At 34.5% G+C, this 24,302-nt stretch overlaps 1 protein-coding gene across 2 annotated transcripts in view; it reads right to left on the reverse strand.

Moving 5' to 3' along the window:
• LRPPRC (leucine rich pentatricopeptide repeat containing) overlaps window positions 1-24,302 on the reverse strand; it is a 93,833-nt gene that overhangs the window by 32,581 nt on the left and 36,950 nt on the right. For both annotated transcript variants that reach the window (XM_052806343.1, XM_052806342.1), the window contains exons 17-25: window positions 23,924-24,030; window positions 23,637-23,714; window positions 23,244-23,297; window positions 22,419-22,532; window positions 21,085-21,215; window positions 19,559-19,644; window positions 17,728-17,932; window positions 9,451-9,575; window positions 8,711-8,817 (exon numbers count right to left, since the gene is read on the reverse strand). In XM_052806343.1, coding sequence (XP_052662303.1) covers window positions 8,711-8,817; window positions 9,451-9,575; window positions 17,728-17,932; window positions 19,559-19,644; window positions 21,085-21,215; window positions 22,419-22,532; window positions 23,244-23,297; window positions 23,637-23,714; window positions 23,924-24,030 — 1,007 coding nt within the window. The remainder of the gene's footprint in view (window positions 1-8,710; window positions 8,818-9,450; window positions 9,576-17,727; window positions 17,933-19,558; window positions 19,645-21,084; window positions 21,216-22,418; window positions 22,533-23,243; window positions 23,298-23,636; window positions 23,715-23,923; window positions 24,031-24,302) is intronic.

Raw genomic sequence — 24,302 nt, forward strand, 5'->3', positions numbered from 1 at the left:
GGATGACTCTTGTTTTAACCTTCCAACACGGCACTTCCACAAACTACTACTGTGCACTGTTTGGCAAAATAATTGTTACATATCCTGGACAACTTATTCTAGCCTTTCACGGTATAACTTCACTGTGAATAACACACCAATCCTAATCATTCAAGTTTAACTCTACCTTCCTTAAGTGTTTTATGTTTCCTTATAATCCTTACATTTTCTTGCCAAAGTTCAATCTTTTCTTAGGGTAACAGTTCTACTATAATCACCGATTCAAACATATTGGAAAGAAACAGCCAAATTTTACAAATGCCATCCATACTGCACTTTCTGATGGTATTTTTTAGACAGGTAGATCCATTCATTCCTCTCTTTGCAGCTGAAAAAAGCCAGTAATAATAAGAGACAGCTAATGCTGCTAAAGGAAGAAGAATGTTTCATGATGAGTTACATCAACAGCCATAACAGACTTATGTTACCAGTACCAGAACCAGTTACTGAGATTTAGATGCCAAAGCAATGTCTTGCAAGAAAATGCTTTACTTCTCCAAACAGACAGCCTTGAACAGACAGCTATAAGAACTGATGTATGTCATTTCTAACAGCTCACTCTAACATAAGCATCAGTGAAAACAGAACATTTGATGGGAAGTTCTTAATTTAAAGACAGATTTTTCCCTGATTCCACAAAAATGTCTATGAACATCTCACAATTTCCATGCAGCTTTGACGAAGCCTGGAATATTTTTGCATGGCAGCTTACTTGAACAAAAGTTTTTTACAACATAAACACTGTAAGCTGTGTTTGAATCTTCCCCTATGTTAAAACTCTTGGCAGAAGTCCTCACTTCTACTAAGCAGTACGTGTACTGCTTAATGAGAAAGTTAAAAGATGCAGATATAAAATTTCTGTACCTTATGTAGCCATCTAAGTCTAGTTGATAGGTGACATGGTTAAAATTATCTTACACTTCTGTTATATTTTTGCCTTTTATTAAATACTCCTTCACCTTCAAATAGCAATGCACTAGTTTTAAAAAAATACTGATTAAAACATCTACATTAACATTATTTTTTAAAAATAATCTTACATCTGTGTTAATATGTATGAAACAAGTATACCACTTTGCTGTATTTCTTACATTCTAATCTTTATAGCATAATGTAAGTGAAGTATCATTGTGGGATATACAGAAAATACAGACTTTTTTCTTTTTTGATTATTGGTCCTAAACATACTAACTTTTACAAAATAGCACAGAAGTTTATAAAAGATGCAGCTTTAAAGACTGAGGGATCTAAAAGTAATCTGTGCATCAAAAAGCATCTTTACTGCTGCAGTCATATCAGCTATCTAATAAAACACATTACTTCTCTCTAGCTCAGCTTTTCTCTAAGTCATTGTACTACCAGGAAGACAGTAGAGCTACACCTGTATATGGCAGGGAACAATGTAATACTCTTTCTACAAGTTTACCTTGAAAGAAGTTTAGCTCTCGTGGATTTCGAAAATGGTTTCTTTGGTGGTGGCACAGAAAAATATCCTCATTCACTTTATTCTTTCTAAACAAAAGAAAACCTTGCAAACTGCTTGTAACCAAGATGGGATTTCTCTAAAAAATAAGTAATTGCTTTTTGTTCTTTGTAAGCAACTTTGCCCATAAATAAATATGACTAAACACACCCCAACCCCCATTACACTGTTTTCTTTAATGAGAATCTCATCAGAAACTTCCAGACACTTGCACAACTTTTGGGGCAAGGTATAACTGTATGAAAGCTTGAATATAATTAAACCTGTACCTTCAATATGACTACTTTTCATGTTTGATAACAATGGCAAGTACTCTAATGCAGCACCAGAGTTTTGAAAATTATGAGTTGCTCCACTGCGAGTTATGCCTTCAAAACCTACTCAATTATAGTGTATTTGATATTTTATTTGCACTACCAGATATTTAATGAAAGACAAAGGGACACACGTCTACATATTTATCCTCCCTAACTCTCCTGTTGGGAGTGATTAGAATTCAAGCTCATGCTCTCCTTTCTAGCTATCTTACAAGCACCCAAGGTAGCAACGAGCCTAATTCTACTAGTTTAATTTTTTACATAAAAAGCAGCAGTAGTTCATATTAAGAAAATACAAAGCTTACAGTCTCCACTGGGGAAATTTTTACTGTTGGTTTCGTTTTTTTTTTTTCCCCTGAAGTATGTATTTGCCTCAAAGCTTCTGTCAGTTACGTAGTTCACTGACTTTATCAAAACAGTATCTGTTGAGTAAATACGCGTGATTTTATTTATTTCACTTGAAACAGGAATATATGCTACTTTATGTTAGGCAGACATTGAGAAAAATGTAAGGAAACTTGATTATTTTCCAAAAATGCCAAAATAAAAATAGGAAAGAGCTTTACAACTTTAGCATTACTCATGATAATCGAGACTGATGTATGTTTAAGCACTATTGGAATATTCTACATTTACCAGTAAGATTTCCAAGATAAATTATGCAGCAAAGTATTATTATAAAATAATCATTAGACAATAAGAGAACTTCATAACAATAATCAGTCTGGAAGAAAAGGTGACATCAAAAATATGCAAAAACCCTACTGAAAACAAAATCCTCAAGCATGTTCTAGAGTCAAAACAGAGCAAGAATTTGCTCTTTGCATTGTAATGTGGTTTTATGTTGTATGATTAATGAAAAAAGCATTATAACACTCAGTAGTGTCCTCCTCCTAACACAAAGTCCCTGGAGCCAAGAAAGGACAAACAGCTCTTGCCTTGATCCCACATTCCAAACACATTACCCTCTCACTTTCTGGAAGGAATTTCTTCAGTAGTCATCTCCTTTACCAAATTTACTTATTTGAAACATATTCCTTTGGTTTCTTTTAAGAAAGCCATACTTAAGAACTTCTAAATAACATGCACTGAACTAGTAAGCACTGTTTTTTTTAACCCACATACACACATGCACTTATGGATGGACATAAAATCCACCTTCGCTAATAGCTGTATCAGAGTCCAGTTTCATAAGGAGAAGTAATGCTTTTATTAGATTAATAGGACTCAATAGTAAGAAAAAAAGAATAATCTTTTCTTGTAATTATAGGGCTTGTGTGCCTAAAAGCTCTCCAGCCTTTCCCCTCCCTCTCAGCTGTATACAGTTACTCTAATAAAAGCTATTACACCCCCTACAAACTACTCCTCAATCTCAGACCACCATTGCCTAATACAATTTGCATTCAACATTCACAAACATTTAAATTTTTTTCTAATCACCTCTACTTTTTTCTTAACGGGACCAAAAATTAGTCTTTGTAGGTAAATTCAGACATTAGATATAATCATCATTAAATTACACATAACCCCCCCCCACCCCCCAGATCCTGCTGTCACAAATCAAGAAAGATCTTCCCTCCATAGTTTATCTCCAGCATAAAATCAGCAAGACTCAATTTTATGATGTAGACTCTTTAAAAAAGCAATCTGGATGAAAGAAGGTTGTAATCTCTCAATATCAAGTAGAAATATTCTCATTGTTTTTATGGTAGATTAAATCCAATGGCAACCAGTATCTTGAGGTCTGCTGACAGTGGATGTCACAATTCTTTGCTTAAATCTATTTACCTCCTGAATTAACTTGACATCTGTTGATAGATATATTCCTGTATACTAAACTCACCCCAAACAGTTCTTTTGTCAGGTCTTGAATTTCAGCAGCTAATGCCTTTTCTTGCATTTATTCACATTGGAAAACATTTCATTAAAATATTTCACAACCATTTGTCCCCTCAATTCTTCACATAAATGTCTTGATATGTGAGATATGGTATGATATATTTAACTATTAAATATAAAAGATATATTTAGTATGAGAGCGGAAGATGAGGAAAGTACCACACTTTAATTAAAGTCTGGTTAAAAGAAATCTGAAGCCATGCACTATGCATTGCCATTTTCAAGGGAGGTTCCTCTAGTGGTAGCAAACTTGTACAGGTTGGTCTTGACTGAAAAATTTTGCTGTACAGTTCTGGCATCTTTCCCTAAGATACCCTCTTAGTAATCCTCTCTTAGCCTTCGTTTCCAGTAAAACTACAAACAGAGCAGAAACAAGAGCTTTTACTCTTTCATTAAAGAAAATTTTAATTTAATAGCTGATGTGATTTGATCTAGAAAGATTTCAAGAAGTATCTGTCAAACAACAAAAGATGGTTGAACATCTCTACCAACTCCTAGTTCCTATTAGAGCAGTCCATAAGCTCCTAACCAAAATTGCCAGTGACCTGATACTCTTTTTAATGTGGTGCTTGTTTTGGTTTCTTTACAGAAGTATTTTGCTGTCCAATGAAGTATAGTTTAAGGTGTAATGATTTTATCAATACAGTGCAGAACTGGATTTAACACCAGTTTAAAACCTTGCATACTTTAGCCAGAGGTGTAAAGTGTTCATTTCTACTTCAGGAAAAACTGGTTTAGACTTTTGCTAAGTAGATTTATAGAAGGGCTTGCTTGAACCTCTGCTGCAGGACTGTTACATTACTTAATGATATATAACTCTTTTAACCCTACCAGAAAGAGCCAAGCATGGACATGGGCTTAATTACACACAGATTCAGAGAGTATTTTGATAATTGCATTCAGCATGAATAATAAATGAAGGAAAAAGGGCAAGTCTAGAAATATTCAACCATCTTGCAGGTAAAACAGCTGCAAGTATGAGATCTCAGTGCAAAATTCAGAGATGACCAAAAAATTAAAATTGGACCAAAATGACAGATAACAACTATATTCTAACTACTTTAAGTAGCGAAATCTTTGAATCTCCATGCAGCATGCAAACAAACTAACAGAATTAAGAGGTGAAAGGGGGAGGAAGTAGATTCCTCCAAGGTTGGTATAACATTCCCTTTTTCATTCTCACTCTCCTGGATGACCTTCACAGCAGTCCAGCTCTTAACCATCAGCTCAATCAGGTTAATAAAGTGGCAGTCAACAACTGAGTAAACATAAGGGAATTCCAATTGTCCAGTTCTGGCAACAGGCAAGCTGTGGATTGGAGGGATTTGGGGGACTAGTTATACCAGACTTGAAAGAATACTAGGCCAAGCAGCTCTTCCAGACTCTGATTTACTACCTGGAGCTCTAGAGACACACATATGAAGAATTACATAAGACCTCTCTCCAGGAGAAAATCTGATTAGATATTTTCAAAATAAGGCAACAGTTTAGAAGACAGGTAAAGAACATATTTTTCTAGAAGGTACTTTTTCCTTAATCCTCTTTATTGAAAATTTGTATCCCTTTCTTTTAGCCTACATTGGTTTTAATGTAGTTTAATTTAAAGTCAAAAAGTATTTACTTAATTTTCTTCCTTTTTTCTTTTTTATGAAAAACAAAACTGAAGGAAAAAAGGCAATTAAACTGCTTTTCCAAGTAAGCAGGAAAAAATCCTAAGTAACTAGAGCTAGATTTGTGACATAGAAGTCATGCTATGCCACTTCAAGGGAAGGCAAGCTAGTATGTGACCTTATGGTAAGGGGAAAGAAGAGAGATGTGCCAACTTTTTTTTGACATGATCACCTTTGAAGGACGCAAGACAAAAGCCAACTTATCGATTGAGGTGCAATTAAGAACTGAAGACTAAATCATGCTTTGATGTACTACAGCACCCAATGGTAGAACTTGTTCCAAATGGAAAGCAAAAGAGCATGTACCAGCACATCCATCTACCAGCATAACTTCAAGGGTCCAGGAATCTCCAGGCACAGCTAGAATAAAATAGACTTTTACTTTACAGAGCAGCCAAGGCTACCTCATTTGGAGGTATTGTCTCAGAGAGGCTTTCTTCTCTAGCTACCTGCCACAGAACAAATGAGAACAGACTTTCAAAAGCTTAACAACGCAGTCCAGCAACATTGCAAACTGTTACCTGATCAACCAAGCTGTGTGAAGCCTTGGAACTTAGCTGCATTCCCCCCGTAGTCTTCTCAATCACAGCTTCTCTTCCACTTAGCATCACTTCAAAAGAGACTCACACCACCAGACTACCACATGCTTCAGTTTACTTGTTCTAGCATCAGTCAGGTGTATTCCTTGCCTCACCTCCTTTCTAGTCACCTTTTGTCATCTTTTATGCTATCATTGTCTGCTTAGTCTTGCTGTCCTTCCAGCAAGCAGATGAGCTCCAGAGCTTTCAGCTCTCTTGCTATGATGATATCCCACAACACGAAGTTATATATATGCATGTACAACACATTTGCGACCTGATAACGTACACACAGAACTCTGACCTAATTTTTATAATTGCACTCAAATCTTTCCCACTATTGTCACCTAGTTGTGTTTTAACAAAGATTGACATTTAAGAGTTATTTCCTTACTCCTGGGGCTCTGAGTTTCAAGTTTTTCAAAGCAGCAGTTGTCACTAAGTTTCACATAAGCATCTAGTGTACCTCTGATTTCTAACAATAGCAAGAGCAAGCAGAGGCAGTGGTCTACAGTGAGTTACAGCGCATTTTAATGATGACATCCTCCATGGTCTTCACTTCCTTAACTCCTAAGGAAATTTTTTTCCAGCATCATTACTACCCTTTTAGACCCTCTTTATTTACTCCGTAGATACTTTCAAAACAAATAATATCTCTAAAATCAATTGACCACCATAATCAGCAATACATGATCAAAGTACACGCTGAAAGATAATCTCTATCTAATATGCAACAGTGTCTAAAAAGAGAAAGCAGCAGCAATTGGTCACCTTCACTGAGTATTAATTCACAAGAAAGGAAAACAGAAAAACAATCTGAGATGACCAACAAGAGAAGTAATTTAGTCACAAAAACCACTGGACTAGAGAAAAGGATACACATATACTTTGTATTCCATCTTCCACATTATACTGATTAAGGCTTTGACTTCCCAACAAAAAAAAAAAAAGCAAATAGTAACTTGTTTATTGTTTAAAACAATAAAAGCTATTTTCTTCTTCAGCAAAATACCAATTGTAAGATTTCCCCCCCTTGTATAAAAAAATTTATTTGAAAATACTTAACATATTGTTACATAATAAAAGCATACCTAAAATATAACACACCATATAGTAATTGATTTTGTGTCACTTTACCCACTAGTAAAATACATCCTAGCTAAAATTCCTATACTCCTAAAAATCCTGGATTTAAAACCTTTTTTTTTCCTCAACAGCATATACAAAGCCCTAATTCATATTTCATAGAACTTAGGTAAGAGCAAGAAACCTACTTTAAATAGCATAAAAAGCCAGGAAAACTTCTATTTAGTCTCCAGATATCAGGTGTTCAGATTTACGTCTAAGTGCCTGTTTGTGGTTACTAATAATTTATGATCTATCACCAAATACTGAATATTTGCAGGATAATTTGGCACCTATTAAGAAAATGACAAAAGTTTCAAAGCCCCAACAATTTGATAATTTGCTTACCATCTTACTCATCACTGCTGTAGACACCAATATAAGTTTTGAGAAATTAAATGCCAGTATCAAAGAAACAGCTGCTGAATCACACCAAGTACCAGTTTTACTCATTTAGCTTTAATTTTACTTCCAAATCTCAGATTTCATCATTTTAGCTCCTATATGCTTTAATCACTATAAAAAGAACTCAATTCCTCAGTGTTGTCTTCTGTCAGATACTGATTATTTCTATTCTTCTGTATTATAAGACTTTGAGCTCCAAAAAACCTCTCAGAACAAAAATACCAATGCTTCAACATTGTCCTTAGCAATTTCCACACACCCCGCAGCAGGACAGTATCGTTCCACCACAGAAAAACAAGCCAAAAACCAAGATTTTTTTAAATACAAGAATTCTGTTAGATAATTCAAGTAGGGATAACTGGTATTTCAAATATTCTAGGGGGAATTAGGAAAAAAGCATACTTTGTCTTAGGAAGGAAAAAACCCAGAAAATGAGGTTACAGAGTTGTGTATGTATGTAACAAAAACGATGAGGACAAAGTATTACTTTTTCTGCAAGATGCCTCCTCCCACACATTAACCGGAAACTTATGCAGCATTTTAAAAACATACAACTGTGTTAAGAAGAAAAATAATCACAATCTAGGCAGACTCTGCAGCTGCCCCTTTGACTTATCAATTTCAGTAAGCACAATTTCAATCAAGTCTAGATAAAATATACTAATCCTAAATAGACCAAGTTTGTCACCTACCAGTTCCTATAAGCTGCTTACTATCCTGAAAAAGAGAGCGAGAGAAGAAATGCTAAATTAAATGCCAAACAGTAGCAGACAGCGCTTGTTTGGCTGATTAACTTGTAGACAAGCATTACAAATAAATCTGAGCATGGTCTGCAGCAAATTAAATTCCAGTGCTTTTAAGAACAAAGAATTCCTTCGGAAAGAGGATTAGCAACTTTACACCCAGGAACGCCAGTTTAATTTAATTGTTCCACAATCCGATATTTAATATGCAAATATCATTTTGATATATAACAGTGAATTTGAAAAAGGAAACAATTTCAATATACAAGACTGTCTCTCTTCTGAACTGTAATTATACAAAATAAAGCTGGTCGAGGTTTTTTTTTATTATTGGGATTGAATTCTATTAACATGAATCAGAACAAGTCTAATTAAAGGTTAAAAACTTTAAATGTTTCTAATTAAGAGTCTAAATAGCTGCATGATCAGAGTACTATAGTTAAAGTCCCACCTCAATGACCTTCCTGGCCTCTCTGTATTTTCCTGTTTGCAAGAAGGCGAAGAAGAGATCATAAAGAGCCATCATGTCTCCATATTCTCTGCTTATAAAATCTGAAACTGAACAGAGAATAAAACTCATTAATTTACTAAATACATTGAAGCATTTTAACAAAGACGTCAAATATTCTTAATACTAATATTTTCCAAGCATCACAGAACACCAAGAACAAGCTATGGGGAGATATATTTTGAAACATACGGAATGATTACAACATATTACACAATTTCTTGTAACTTTGCAGTTGAGCATATTTAAAATGTTTTTCTGTTTATCTGCACTATTATTTTGAATTACATTCAACAAAACAGACTATATATTGGCATTCTCTACTTGTATAGGGTGAGTATATAGGATTTCTTAACTGCACAACTATTTGAAAAACAGATGTGTTGTGTTACTATTAAGTTGTTCCTTAATAATAATATACATAGCTAGAACAAGTATTAGCAATAACCTTTGAGAGTTCAATGCTGTATTATCCAAACATTAGGATTCTTCTACATTTAAAATTAGTATCAATTTTCAATCTGAAGAACGTAGGCATCATTTAAGTGCTTTAAAGTTACACATATAAACACAAACCATTTTTTTTTTCTTTAAGTTTAAAGAAATGATATACAAGTCCTGGAAGAAAAGCCTCCAGAAAACACCCCATATAACCAGACAGCGTTTGACTACATGCAACTAACCCTTTTGCAGAAGATCAGCGTCTCCTTTTTCTATCAGTCTACAGTAGATGTTATGAAGCTGAAGAATTTTACCATACTTCTTATAACACTTGATTAAAGCTTCCAGAGCTGCAGGCATATCATCCCTTGTGGAATGAAACAAAACAAGAATAAAAACAATCAAACATTCCCAACAGTAGCAGTGCATGCTAAACCCACTTTAGTCTTGAAAATTTCAAGGCAAATTCATTCAGCAGTTTATGATCCAAGAGTGTATTCCCCCTCCTCCCCAATGTGATACAGTTATTTTTAAATAACAGGTAAAGTTTTCCTACAGACAAACACCATGTATGCTTGAGAGGCGAAATGAAAACAGAACTGCAGTTTTATAGTTAAACCTCTTGGCTGTATAATTTTTGATTGCATGACCACTGTTCACTACAAATTAACCAAAGGTGTGAATGCTCTTCATGATTAGATGCACTTAATTTTTGAAGTAAAATTCTTAAGTTCTGCTAGATACTATTGTGACAAAACCCCAATTCCACAGAAATTTCAGTTTGTATTTAAGAGTTCTATTTTTCTTGTTAATAAGTAATATTGTGCACATTATATTACCTCCAAATGTCTGTTTAGACACTTTCAGATTTTAAGCTCTTCAATTTTTCCACAGCATTTTTATTTCAGTATAGATCTCCAGAGTTAACTAAGATAACCACAGCTCTTCAGATTGCTTTATATTTGTTTTACACCTTAACAGACTAGCTCTATCTATTGATTTCCATTTTGTCACAATTGAAGGGCTAGCATTTTTCCATTCTATATAAAGGTCAGAATCCAACATATATTTTCTGCAATAAAAATGTAATTTTTGCAATTAATTCAACAATAGATTAAGGTACCAAAATGTATTTTATGATGGCCTATTCCATGTCACATAAAGCCATGGCACCAGTATATATCCAAGGTACTAGTAAATTAGTGCATAAGACATTGACTTCCTAAATGCACTTATTCAGGAGCCTTTGAGCAGTAAGTACCAGTAACAAGTACAATACTTCCATTTTTGTTTATCTCAGTCCTTCGCTGACTTTTTCCCTACATATACAGTATTAACACCTTCAGAAGTATACATAGTTAAAATACAAAACTGAAAAGCCATAAAAACAATCAGATCTGGAACTTAAAATAATAACAAATATAAATTAACATTCTATATTGTGCAACTAACAGAACTAAATCATCTGCTGCAGACCCTTTTTCAACGGATTACAACCCAATCTAAAAAAACCAAAACAAAGCCAACAGAGGACAACCACTGAAACACTGGTAAAACAATGTGAAGTTATTCTTTGAAGGGGAAGGTTTAAGCTGAAATTGAAACAAACCAAGACAACACACACAAAATGTGGTAAGTAGCCAAACAGTCAATAAGACTGCATTTAGATTTCAAAAGGCTTACCAAATAAATGGTGGTGGAAGCAGGCAAGGGAAAAAAAAAAAATTAAAAAAAAAAATCACTTAGCAGCAGCTGAAGGCCATAATAAAACTGACTTGAAATAATGATTTTACATTCCCAAAGCAACTTTATTATTGATCAACTGAACCTTAACAAATCAAGATATTACTGTTAAAACAAGGCAAACAAGCCACATGTCCTCTCCTCACACTGCATTTCTTGTGCAGCATAAATTTTGCTTTTTCAGACAATGAACTAGACTATTATATGCTACTATCTTCATCTAGGCTAATATTTTAAAAATTTAAAGAGTAAAACACAGAAGAAGAATTAATTTTGTTCAGTAATACTGGCATTCCGAAGATGAACCTAAGATGATGGATTTCTACCTTATCCCCCTTACTGAGCCCTGTTTACAGTGCATCTTCTGGCACCCCATGGAGTCATTTGAATTTTTGTCATTTGGGGTGAAGACTAAATTACAGGTTAATTTCAAAACTGCAAGTAGATGTTGCAGGCTAGATTACTGTCATAAAAGAGAAATACTATGGTAGTTACCATAGACAGATATAAAGCTTTATATAATCAGTATTTTTCTCCTACTTTAGATGCAAGTTCAGTTAACATCTAAAAAAACCCAGTTTTACAGAAAACTAGTCAATTTCTAAGGAGGCACAACAACATTTATACATTCAAATTAAAGTTTTCAGTGATAAATCTAGCTTTTCAGATTGATGCTCAAACAGCCATAGTATTGTCTCGGCTGTATTCCTAAAGGATTAAAGTGACTGTTTTTAGGTCAAAGCTATCTATAAATGAATGAATAATTGGGATGTCATTCAAACAGGCACATTAACAGTTTTCTAGTCTCTAAATGTATACTTCTGAAGGCATTAATACTGTATATGCAGAGAAAAAAGTCAGCAAAGAACAGAGATAAAAATGGAAATATTGTACTTGTTACTGGTACATACTGCTCAAAGGCGCCTCAATAAGTCTGCATTTAAGGAGGTCAGTATCTTACACACTAATTTACTAGACATTTGTTTTGAATCTATCGAAATCTGATATATTTGTTCAGTTGCATTCAAGCAATCAACCAGTCATCCACAGTTTACTAGAGAACGGGGTTTATAAAACAGATAAATGATAAAACTGACAACAACCAACTATAAACCAATAAAAGGTATAGAAGTTCAGCCCCTACAAGAAAATTGTTTGTACTACTACAAAGAAAAAACCATCGAGCTTATGCTTATACTTGAGTTGTATGATTTATTCAACAACCTGCCGTATTCTTCTTAATTGCCACAAACTGCAGTTAATTCCAAATAAGTACCACCAACTACTTTTGCAAGCAGTTTTTACAATCCTGTTAGAAAATAAATGAAAATGAAAACTAGAAACTTAGTGTAGGCTTCAAATTTTGAGTATAGGTAACATTTTAATGTGTTTCTTGTTAGAACTCACTAACTTAAAAAAAAAAACAACCTGCACAAAAAAGATTTTCCACATTTTAAGAAAATGCTATTTAGACAAAAGGATTTTAAGGTAACAAACAGCCATACATTTGAAAATATTTGGCAGTCTTTCTGTATAAACTTATGCATATTGAACACCCTTTTATCTTCCCAAAGGATACTTACTACACTACTACATTAAAAGCCTGGTCCAAAATTACTATTTAATTAATATGGATTGAGTCAAAAAGGAAATAAAGCCCATATACTCATAGCCATGTTGAAAAATCTGATTTCCAGTGTCAGTCTGGACAGAACAGTTGAAATGCGAACGCAGATGATCCATGCTTCATTTTGAGTTGGCCAGATACTACAGCTTTAAGTCACTTGCAATTATTATCTGTTCAGAGCTAATACCTGTTCCACTTAAAGATTGGGTGTATTTTTTCCTCTCATTGAAACTTGTTCTTTTAAAAAAGAAGATATACTATTAATTTTGAATGACAGAAGGAGCCTCAGTCATCACTGTATTATGCTTAGTCCTTATGTAATCGCAGTAGAGTCCTACTTTGGCATTATTTTTCAACTAAACTGATGCTAGGGTTACGATATTGTAAGTTTTTTTATTCCTTCAGTTTCTGTTTAGGATGCCTATGAAGTCCAAGATACTATGGGCACAATCTTCCAAAATATTTGCGTGAGCTATTTTACTCACACAAAGCTATTTGAAGAGACAAAATTACTCGGATGTCTGAGTGTTTGCAGAACACACTCTGCAGCAAGACTGGCTATAACGCACATTGATATAACATCCCCCGTCAATTTCAACAAGCCACTCCCCTCTTGCTTCAAGAACATAGCACTAAATCTAACCTTTTACTTGTAATAAACAACTTTCCCAACCAGAGAGTCTGCCTGATAAAAATAAGACTCCAAATATTGATTTTAATTGGAATGAAGTGCTGCAACATTATGCATAAAGCTTTAGTGAAGTGGCAATTTACCTAAGGGGTTTACTGATTGAAAAGCTCTCAAACCTGAAATCACTAGAGAGGTAGAAAGAAAAAAGGGACTCTCTGGGGTGGGGGTGGAGGGTAGACTAGTAAAACAAATCCTTCTCTACAAATCTGAAGCAGATGTTAGTGTAGAGGGAAGTCAATTCAGCAAGGTACAATCAGCTTTACAAAAATTATTCTGTTAAAAGAGAACGGGCTCTTGAAAGAGCTAAATGTTTTTCTGTTCATTTGCCATACTAAGGAATCTTCAAGGAGACTGGTGTTGCAATTACAACTAATCCTCCCCAAAAAATTAACTGTGTTGAAGGCTTTGTAATTTCCCTAGGTACAATTTAGCTGTCACTTACTTTAAAATTTACTCAAACATGCGTTCCGAACAGCACTAACTTCACATGTCAAGTGCTTTCCAGCCAATTGAGTCTAAACTGGAAGTCGGTGTTAAACAACTGAATGATTAGACAAGATAGCTCATTTCCCTGCTCTTTTGTTCAGAATAAAATGCCACATTTACATTATCAGACTCAACAGGATTTTCTGACAGAGGGAGAAAAAACCCTAGTGAACACTGTCCGTACCAAGCACATGAAGCCTGTCATTTACCAATCATCCTTCAAAAAGCAATAGCCATGAATGTAACTTAATTACGACCCAATGATCCTTGACGAAAAATCATCTTATCACTGTCCTGTCCCCATAGGGCAAATGAGACACTTTTGTCCTTTGGCACCAATGATGATAAATTCCTAATTGCAATAATGGAGTAGGAGAGCCAAACATCCCTAATTTCATTGCAACATGTAAAGAGTTTTAATACAAATATTTGAAATAAAGCCGCTAAAAATTAAAAAAAAAAACAAAACCCCCCCAAAACCCCCAAAACAAAAACCCAAACTCCCCACTATAGATAATTTCCCCCCACTAAAAATATCACCTAATTTAAAAAGATGCCTATTTTTAAAAGTAAATTTAAAAGTCAATTAACTTGTATGTGCTAGAGAATCATCTCAAACAAAATCATAAGTGAATTTAACTCCATGAAAATAACAGAAGAAAAATTGCCAAGGCACTGGATTCACACTATATCTACTACATGAGAAACTAAATAAAATGGGTTTATGTAAGATTAATCATAAACCAGCACATAATGCTTTACTGGACAATGCTGTATTAAAATACACTGACCATTTTTAAAGAAACACAGTCCAGCTATAGCCTTTTGACCATTTAAAATACAGATATTAACTGCTTGCATTCACTGACTCAATATTTTGTTCATACAGTCTGTAACAATGTTTTCATAGTTTACCTGCAAATTTTCTTCCCTCTGCTTAAAAGCATTTCTGATATAAGGAATTAGTAAATTCAAACCTGAAGATGTTTTGTTTTGTTTCTCTTCTCAGAGGCGCTATTACTCAAGGAGAGCAGAAACAAATTTATGTTAATGAAAAGACAGGAACCACATCGAGTTTTTAAGATGTGTATTCCTATTTTTGGTTGTACGAAAGTTGGCTTGTGCAGCTTTCTTGGAGGAAGAAAAAAATCATCAGTAGTTACTGTATCCATTAATTTTTCATCCTGTAAATAGATATTACCAAAGTATCGTACAGCACAGGAGCAGGTTAGCTTCACAAACCTCTTCAGTTTTGTAAAGCGGCTCATATTCAAATAGGTTTCCCCTGACAGTTGGTAGACCAGGTAAAAGCCAAAACTACAATCCTTAAAATCCTAAGAAATTTTATATGGTGTAGGTAACACAACCTTTTCCAATTATTAGCAGTTGGAAGAACCAGTTCAAAAGTAAGACATGTTTTAAGAAAAAGTACAAGCTCTTCACATCGTTGCAGATTTGAGAAACTATGATTTTTGTCATACTGGCCAAAGCAGGTTTCTCACCTTGAATGACAGACCAAGATTCCACATGTGGACTGTGTCAATTTTTAATGTGATTTCACCATCTTGAGAAACTGTTCAGAGTCATAAATAAAGATCATACAATTAAAAGCAGGGGGCTGGTTCCCTTAAATTTACTCAGGATAACCCAAGGTAGTATGAGCTCTCTCTCTAGTTACTTCAGTTAAATATTTCTCAAAACACTGAAGGCAAAATATCCATTCTACTAGAATATTACATTTTGTTAGCTTTTGTCAAGTTATACTGTTCATCATCAACAATTTTTTTCTTTTCCATGCTCTGCTGCATATTGTCACTTTTAACATGCGCTAGGACTTAACAAGAATTTCAGAATATTCAGGACTGGGTACAGAGAAAAGGGCTAGATGAAAACATTTTACACCTACAATTGCTGAAATCTTCAAAAGCAAATCACAGATTCCTTTGCAAGCAATTAAAAAGTTTGAAATAAATTAAGAACACAAAACACTAGCTAGCACCACCACTGCTGTGGAACATTAAAAAATATCCCAGAGCTAATTTTAGAGGCATGGTGACAACCTGCAGCTAAATGACAGCATTTCAGCATGATACTTGAGCTGTAGGATGGCAAATAGTAAGCACTACTGCTGAAAGAAATGACTAACAGTTATTTCAGTCACTCATAACTTTCAAAAACTTAGCATCTCCAAGACAAAAAAAACCCCAACCACAACCAAACAAAAAACCACAGTGAAATTCAGATACTCCTCCCAAGCAAATTATGTGGAAAAAGCTTCCCCCTTCTGTTGTCTAACATTGGAGAGGAAACAAGTCTTTCCACCCATAAGGCAGCAAAAAAAAACATAGCAAAGGAGCTTACTTTGTATTGTATTTATACATATGAAATGTATTAAGACTTATAGAGGTGAGTACCAATGACTTCTAGCTATACAGTTCCACAATATGGAATTACCTTCTCCTTTAAAAATCTAGTCTCATCAAAAGTCCCTTTATTAAAAAAAAAAAAACCAAACAAACAAAAAACAACCTTTCTAAGAAGTTTTACCAAACATTTATAATCCAAAAGAATGTGGAATCAAACTAAAATAACACTCTTTACATCATCATATACTACCTCTCACGTGAAAAGAACCCAAGGAGCACCATGTACAACTTGCATGTCATTGTGCATAAAGCAATTATGTAAAATGCAGCTGCTCTTACTGCACAGTGCAAAGCGTATCAGGTATTTTTCCGACACATTAGTTACATATGATTGCAGTTAAATTACTTTCATAAACATCTGCCTTGTCTTGTGATGTAACCAAGGCAGTGTTGCTAACTGAAAAGATGTACACTATATTCTTAACTGTTGACCACTACACTAAAATACTATTTTTAGAAGAGAACGTACATGCATCTACCAAGAGTTACATCTTTTTGACAAGAATTTTGAATATGGAAAATGTTATACAGACCTTGCACACCCAGAATACTTAAAAGAACTAAAAACCTCTACATGTTAACAGAACATTAGTATGCATCTTTGAGGCTGACTTACATGATATTATGAAAAATTCACTGATTTCATAGCTATTATATTTAAGCCAAGAACATCTCATATACCTGAACCAAACTGCAAGAAATGTATCACTCTAGCTGCAAGAGGTTAAAATCCAGCAACCATATAAATGACATAAAAAACCCCAAAGGATTGTGCATACGGTAAAGGAAGTGAAAAGGGACTCTTGGCACAATTTTAGTAAGAAATTGTTATATAGTTCATACGTACACCAATTCAAATATCCTACACCTCAGTGAAAATTTATACAAAGGAACACGACACATGGAATTACAGATACTTCCTGCCAGAATGAATGTATGAACTTCCTTTTCTCTATTAAATGGTATTAAAAGTATAGATGGGGGGAAAAAAATATCACAATAGACAAACCAGACAGTACTTTCTTTGAATTTTAAATTCAGCAACATAGCAGTCTATTGGCAATAACATCAAATTATTTGAATTAAGAATATTTCAGTGTTCAACCACCTTTCAACTCACCTGAGATGTACTGGATGGCACCGCAAAATAATGCTGTTTTGATGGGAAAATACATACTACTTAACCACAAGAGCTGAGAATATACCTATCACGCTCTGAATAGCCATCTTGTCAAACAGACTTTAGAACCAATTCATAAGCATATTCCAATATATAGCCACTTCATCTCTGATGTGTCCATAAAACACAGCTGCTGTTCCCAGAGACAATGATGTGATGTATAACTAATGAAAACAGACTTACCTAAATTAAGAAAACATATTCATTCATTACTATTCCTAGATCACTTAAGTATTATACGTGCATGCATGTGTGCACGAGCATGAGCACTTTGAAACATGAATGTGCAGCTGTGTATAGCATACACAGGTCATATAACAAATAAATATCATAACTTGTTTCATCTGAAGCCCAAACATAGCTTACTTTTCAAGGTGAACTGTAATCAGAGGGGAATGAAGGGCAGCAGTTTCTGCCAACCCCAGGTTCACAATGGTCTCATGTAATCGATTCACTGTTTCAACTTCACCTCGCATGGCAGCGGCATTAAGAACACGGAAAAAAGATGCAACTGTTCTGTCTGAGATAGGAACATCCTTCTCTTTCATCTCTGTTAGAATGTTAATAGCATCTACAATGAAACAACACAAAAGACCCTTAGGTAATTTCATGTAGGGAAAACAAACTGCTATTAAAACAGCATTTCAAACCCAGCAGGAATGTAAATTCTGGCGTATAATGCCGATTTCAAGTTAATTACTACTTGCATTTCTAAACGAGACTACAATTATAAATCCACAATAGCATGGTTTTATCATTTTGCTGCAACTTTGACTACAAATTATAGATAGGAACTGTGTGCCCACTCTGCACCACATAACCCTGTATAGTCTGCCCTATAGCTGCAAGATTCTACTAAATGGATGCTTTTATCGTTCAATGCTAACATCTGCTAAATCACTCCATTGTTTCTTCAGCAGATGGCTTGTCACGAGGCCAGATAATAAAGATATGTTTACACTGTATATACAGCCAGACTAATGGTCTGATACCGATAGGGCCTGTTTGCTGTGTCGATACTAATTAGCCAAGGAGAGCCAATGAAAGCTTTCTAACAGACTGCATGTTAAAACATTAGATTCATTAAGCTTCATTAGTAAGGCAGAAACAAACATTTTGGTATATGAAATAAGTGCATTTTTATAATGTTCTTAATTATTACATAGACAGAATGTTTTGACCACTTTACATTTGGCTACATTTATGAATTATTTTATTTTCTGAGGGACATTTATGCTCTTACAAGCAAGCTAATCTTTTCAAACTGCTTTAATGTAGAGGTGGTCATGATCTGATTTATTATGATTTGGAAAACATCAACTGTGTTTACTATTTTTCTAACAGTAAGTTCAGTAAGTGGCCAAGAAAAATATCAAAAAGATCTTATGAGAAAAAAGTTACATTAGCTTTTATATTTTATTGTATAGTGTTTTATATTAAAACATATCATTTTATGTGTAGGCTTGGACCATGCTTTTATGGTGTAAAGTTTTCTACAAAATCACAGAACTCAATATTCAGAACCACCTTTTAAAGTTGATCATAGTCTAGAGTTCCTTTAAAGACCAACCGAATAACGTAAATTACAGAATTATATTAGACTAAATTACAGAAATTAAAGCTAACAGCTTAATGCAAACATCTAGAAATACAAAATAGGCAGTTTGCAGAACACTCATTAAAAGCCAAAATTTCCAGGCAGTTTGACAGATAGACTATAAAATTCACTAACAAACACATAAAAGAATACTAACAGAAAAATATATACTTTATAAAAAGTTAAATGATTTTTTGCAGTACTTGGCTCTTATGAGAAGGTTATGTTTATAGGTTTTATGTTCAGCCTTCAGACCTTCTTAAGCAAAAACAAAGCCATTAGTCTAGGCACATACGCAATTTGTGCCATAAGTCATGATCTTCAAACTCAATCCAAACAGCAATGCTAATAAAAACTAGCTGCAGAAACGCAAAAAGCACTGAGCTGTGCAAATGTAAATGACAAGCTTGCCAATCCATTAAAACTAATGGCCTGCACTGTCCAAGCACCTCTGGTTGAATTCACATGCAAATTTGTATGCAAAATGTTCAAGCACTTTTCAGGACATGATATACCATTAATATCAACTCACATTTTTATTTTTGAGGCAAGATACCTTTATTATATAGCAGAAACACACAATGAAAGCAAATGGATTACCTTCTAGTCTACCATGCTTTCCTAAGACTTCTACCAGCGCTATGTACTTTCCGGTGTCAAGAGCAACAGGTGAATTCTTAGGGAAGCTAGAAATTAAAACATTAACAAGTGTATCAACAGAAGTTCACATTTTACAGATTCAGCTTAAAGATTGATTTTTAAAACTGCGTAACAAAACAACAGCATTGAGTGCTAAAAGTTACAGTAAGTATTAAAGGAAAAATCTCACAGACTTTAGAAGATGCACCATTGAAATGTGATTTAAAAATATTATCCACACACCTTCCCACCCCCAAAACCCAAAAGTTGTCTTTTAAAGAGCCGAATAGTTTAATTAATTATTTGGTAGTTATTGCATAAAATAGGGTACTTCCCAGAAGCCTGGGAAGAAAACTCAGTCCACATGGCTGGGGCAAGGCTATATTCTTTTTGATAAAGAATATGAAACTATTTGCCTATAGTAACAAGTTAAAAGCTACTATTTTGAAGTTTCTGCTATGTATTTGTTTTCTTTTTTCTGGAAGTTTTAAAATTAATTCCTTCTCTGTTGTTTCTTATTGTGACAATTCAAAGAGTCACTTCTTAGCAATATTATGCTACACTTGAGGCAGATCAGTAAAAATGTGCTACTGCAGTGAAGCTCCACTAGAAGACTCAATTTTACTTCATGCAAGTTCACTATAGGGATTGTGTAAGAGTGGTAGTACAGCCAAAACCAACACACTACCATTATTTGCAGAGTGGCAAATTTCTTGATATTCGTAGCTCAATCATTTCAAATAATTTCAAACACTAGCAAGGTGCAATGAGCACCTGCCTGCTAACCTACTATAAAACCAAAGCAAATACTTTGTGATTGCATATGAGAGAGAGAATCTGAAAGTAACACATAACTTGTTCTATATTCACTGTAGCATCAGACCAAAAGGAGGCTTTCAAGGGAAAAAAGGATGGGGCAAATAGAAAGATGATCTGTAAGAATTTGCTCCGGGATAAGTCACGCATAGCATGTTTTAGCTGGGAGCTAATTTTCACGGCCAAGATACAAAGCTCTGAAAATAATAATTTTAAGTAGAATGCTTGCTGATAGTCTTAAAATAACGTCACTCGGAAACACTACTATTCTAAAGACAATATAGGTCCAGCATATTCTAAACACATTCTAGGTGCTTTCTAACACACAATACAGGTACATTTTTTCCCCCTTAAATTAAGCCAAACTTCAATTTAGACACTATGCATGTTTAAAATAAAAACAAAACAGACCCTACATAGCAATTTGCCTTTTTAAAAAATAAAAAAAGATAACTACTGACCATACAAAGTAGCTGCTTCTGATGTTCAATTATACAAAGAACATTTTTTGTTTCAAAGAACCACACCCATCACTGTTTTAAATGCACATACATTGGTGGGGAAAACTAATTAAAAATGGATGAGGGGGTTAATACTCAACCTACTTAATTCAACAAGGTCTGTGTATCAGCATAAATCTCTGTGACATGTTTCAGTGCCGGTGTACTTACACTTTTTCTTTCAGGTTCATTGCCTCTTCTACATTATCATGTCGACAGCACAAATTTATTAAGGCTGCATAGCCACCGACAACCATGTCCGGTTCGTATTTGGCTTTCACTTCAAGGGCTTTTTGCATATTCTAAAAAAAGGAACAAAGCAAAGATGTGAACTAGAGGAAAAGTCAATATGACATTATGATTCTTCTATGTTCAGTGTGCAGTTACATGACTGCTTTAGTGCTTTTAGTATTATAAGATCACGTTTGAAAACACAGTGCTGTAATGCTTTAGCAAATTTTAAGAGTGAAAGTTATTTAGCAGAAATGAGTATTTGTCTAAAATACCTTTTAGATTTTGAGAGTAGATTTCCAAATAAATTTTCTTGCTTTGCACTTATATTTCTAGCATGTTTTAATGTAAGACTTTTTTTTTAATCCAGACAGACACCATAAACATGATTAAACCAAGTTCTAAAATAGTTTTTATTTATTTGGAATTCATAACAATTTTCACATGGTACACTGCCAAACACAAACCAAAACTACTTTCTAAAGAATAAGAAACTACCTCATGATCCCATAGATAGCTTATTTTTTTATACATTCCTATTCATACATTTGACCACTTTGAACTTACAATGGTGTTTGCTTCTAGTCTTATTTCATATGCAAAACTGTAGAGACAGACAGCTGAGAATCACTCTAAATCGTATTCTTAGCAACACAGAATATTGTGCTATCATTTGCACAACTGTTCCTGTTCCTATATATACAGCTTTTTAGGCAGGATCATACTGAACAGGATACTGAATAAAAGTGTGGTGATACGCCACAAATTACAGACACACACTAAATGAATGTAAACTACAGCTGGACGCCTGCCGAATGAAGGCAAGAGACCCTTTATCTCAGAAGAGCTTTCCTCCTGCAGGAAAATGGAATTTCAATCCCTGCATTAACAACCTAGTAATATTTGAATTGCAAATGACTAGTGCATGTATCAGTTGCTTGACAATCTAGATATAAGAGACCGGAGCCATGGCTTGAAAGGACATTTGGCATGTATGATAAACCTATCACAGCTGTTACTATCATTCACTTTGCAGATTATTGTAAACAAACTTCAGCAACCCCAAAACATGCCATTCAAGGTGTTGCTGAAATTAGTTAACCTTTTGATTTAATTGCTTTTTGCGCTTATGTTTGATTTATAAGCATCAAACCACGGAACCTCAAGCACTGCACTTGTCTTTGCTTAACTATGTCTTTCCATAATACAGTCATTTATGTCCCTTTAAAAATATAGCTATGTGTTTCCAATTATCTCTGCATTGCTTAAGATACCTCTTCTTCACAAAGAGCATGTATGAGTTGTTTCAAGACATCTGTAATAGGCTGGTTTTCAGCTTTTCGCTTTTCTAGTTTCTTCTCCAAAGCAGACACGTCAGATTTAGCACTCTAAATGGAGGTAACAGAAAGAATGTCAATTGCAAAAACATCGTTCCCTGAACAACTTGTCGGATCACTTTTATTAAAGACAGACAAAACAATCCTCTTCTTTCATGCTCTAAGAAATTTTTTAATCATTTAAGGTGCTTTTATCTGTTTAAACAGTACATACTAATTGAAGATTTGAGTCAGAATACAGCAAAAAAAGCATTAAGTAGCATGTCTACAAAGGTCAACATTACTGTTTCTCTCATACTCAGTTCTTTGTATTCAGGGAAGTAGGGAAGAGAAGCCTGTTTCTTCTTCCATCTCCACTTTGCTCAGATCAGAGATGTAAAGACTTGATGCTCCACCATTAGAAGCAGTATGGATTTATATGGTTCCTGCCACTCAAGCAGATCACTGTAATTTACAAGCATGAATTAAGCCTCACACCACCACTGTTAACTAACTAGAACTTTCAAAAAAATATTTACTAGACAGGGAAACTGAGGCATGAAACCTCAGCCAACTCCAAGGTCAAGTATCAGGTCTATGTGAAAATCTGGATAGCCTTTACTCCTACTCTGGAAAGTAACCTCTGAACTTCAAATGGTAGATTTAAATAACGTTAATATACTTCCATGATCTGAAAGCTAGTGATTACACTTCATCTAAAACCCATATCCAAACATTATTATTAGAGTAAGAACAAGCATAGCTATCTGTGAATTTACTTACTTCGGGAAGGTTGTCTGTAGACAGGGATTTTTTATGAGACAGTAACCTTGCATCCTAAAATGTAGTAAGACAAAGATATCACTAATCCCCCCCCCAAAAGTTCAATCTCTAAGTAACCATATCATGCTAAAAATGTTGAAGTTAATTATATAATTCCAATGTTAAAAAAAGCTGTATTCTGCAGCATTATTACATTGACTTGAAAAAGCACTTTTTAAATGTATCCATTTCACATATGAAATGAAAACAGCTTCAACACTGAAAATTCATGGAAAGGTTAAAAGGCTTACACATAATCACTGCATAAAGATATTTATTTTGCAAAGGAGAATATATTCAGAGTACAGATACTCCATTTTTTAGCTTCAAAGTAATTGCTATAGAACCACAGACCTTAATTAATTCAGGAACTTGAGAGGAGTCCAGCAGTCTGCAAATGCCGCTGTAGAGGGTTGCAGGGATAACTATATTCTGTACCAAGAGGTGGGGAAAAATTATATGAGTTTTGAAACACAACCAAACTGAAATTTGTCTAACAAATTATCTCAGACGTAATTCAAGTCTCTAGCTCTTGCATGTCATTGAGAAGTGGTCTGGTTCTACTTAAAAGCAGCAATTTCAAATCTAATAGATACATGTCAGGCAGGACAGGCATTATGTAGCAAAAAATGAAATGGTACCATCTTCTTCAGCTGATGGAAGTATTGTCTCAAACGCTCCTCCTTGGCCTGTACCTCCGAGTCACTCATGCTGTCAATCAAGTGATAAAGAAAATAGCCAACAGCTTCTGTGGAAAAAAACAAGAGAAAGCATTCCACTAAAATTACCGAGACTGTCATGTTATCAAGATTAATTTATAAGAAATCATTTTGGTGTGAGATGTCACCCTGATGAGAGGCTCTGAAATGGCAACAATGATCACTGAGGCATAGAGATTATGTGGTTTGGGAGCACATATCTAACTGGTGAGTGAAAGGAATATTAATTATTTTCAGACCTAGTGACAGCTTTTCAGTACAGAATCTTACTTCAATCTATTTTTTCCACTACTGTGTGACA

Source organism: Harpia harpyja, chromosome 13 (genome assembly GCF_026419915.1).
Source record: "Harpia harpyja isolate bHarHar1 chromosome 13, bHarHar1 primary haplotype, whole genome shotgun sequence".
Lineage (NCBI taxonomy): Eukaryota > Metazoa > Chordata > Aves > Accipitriformes > Accipitridae > Harpia > Harpia harpyja.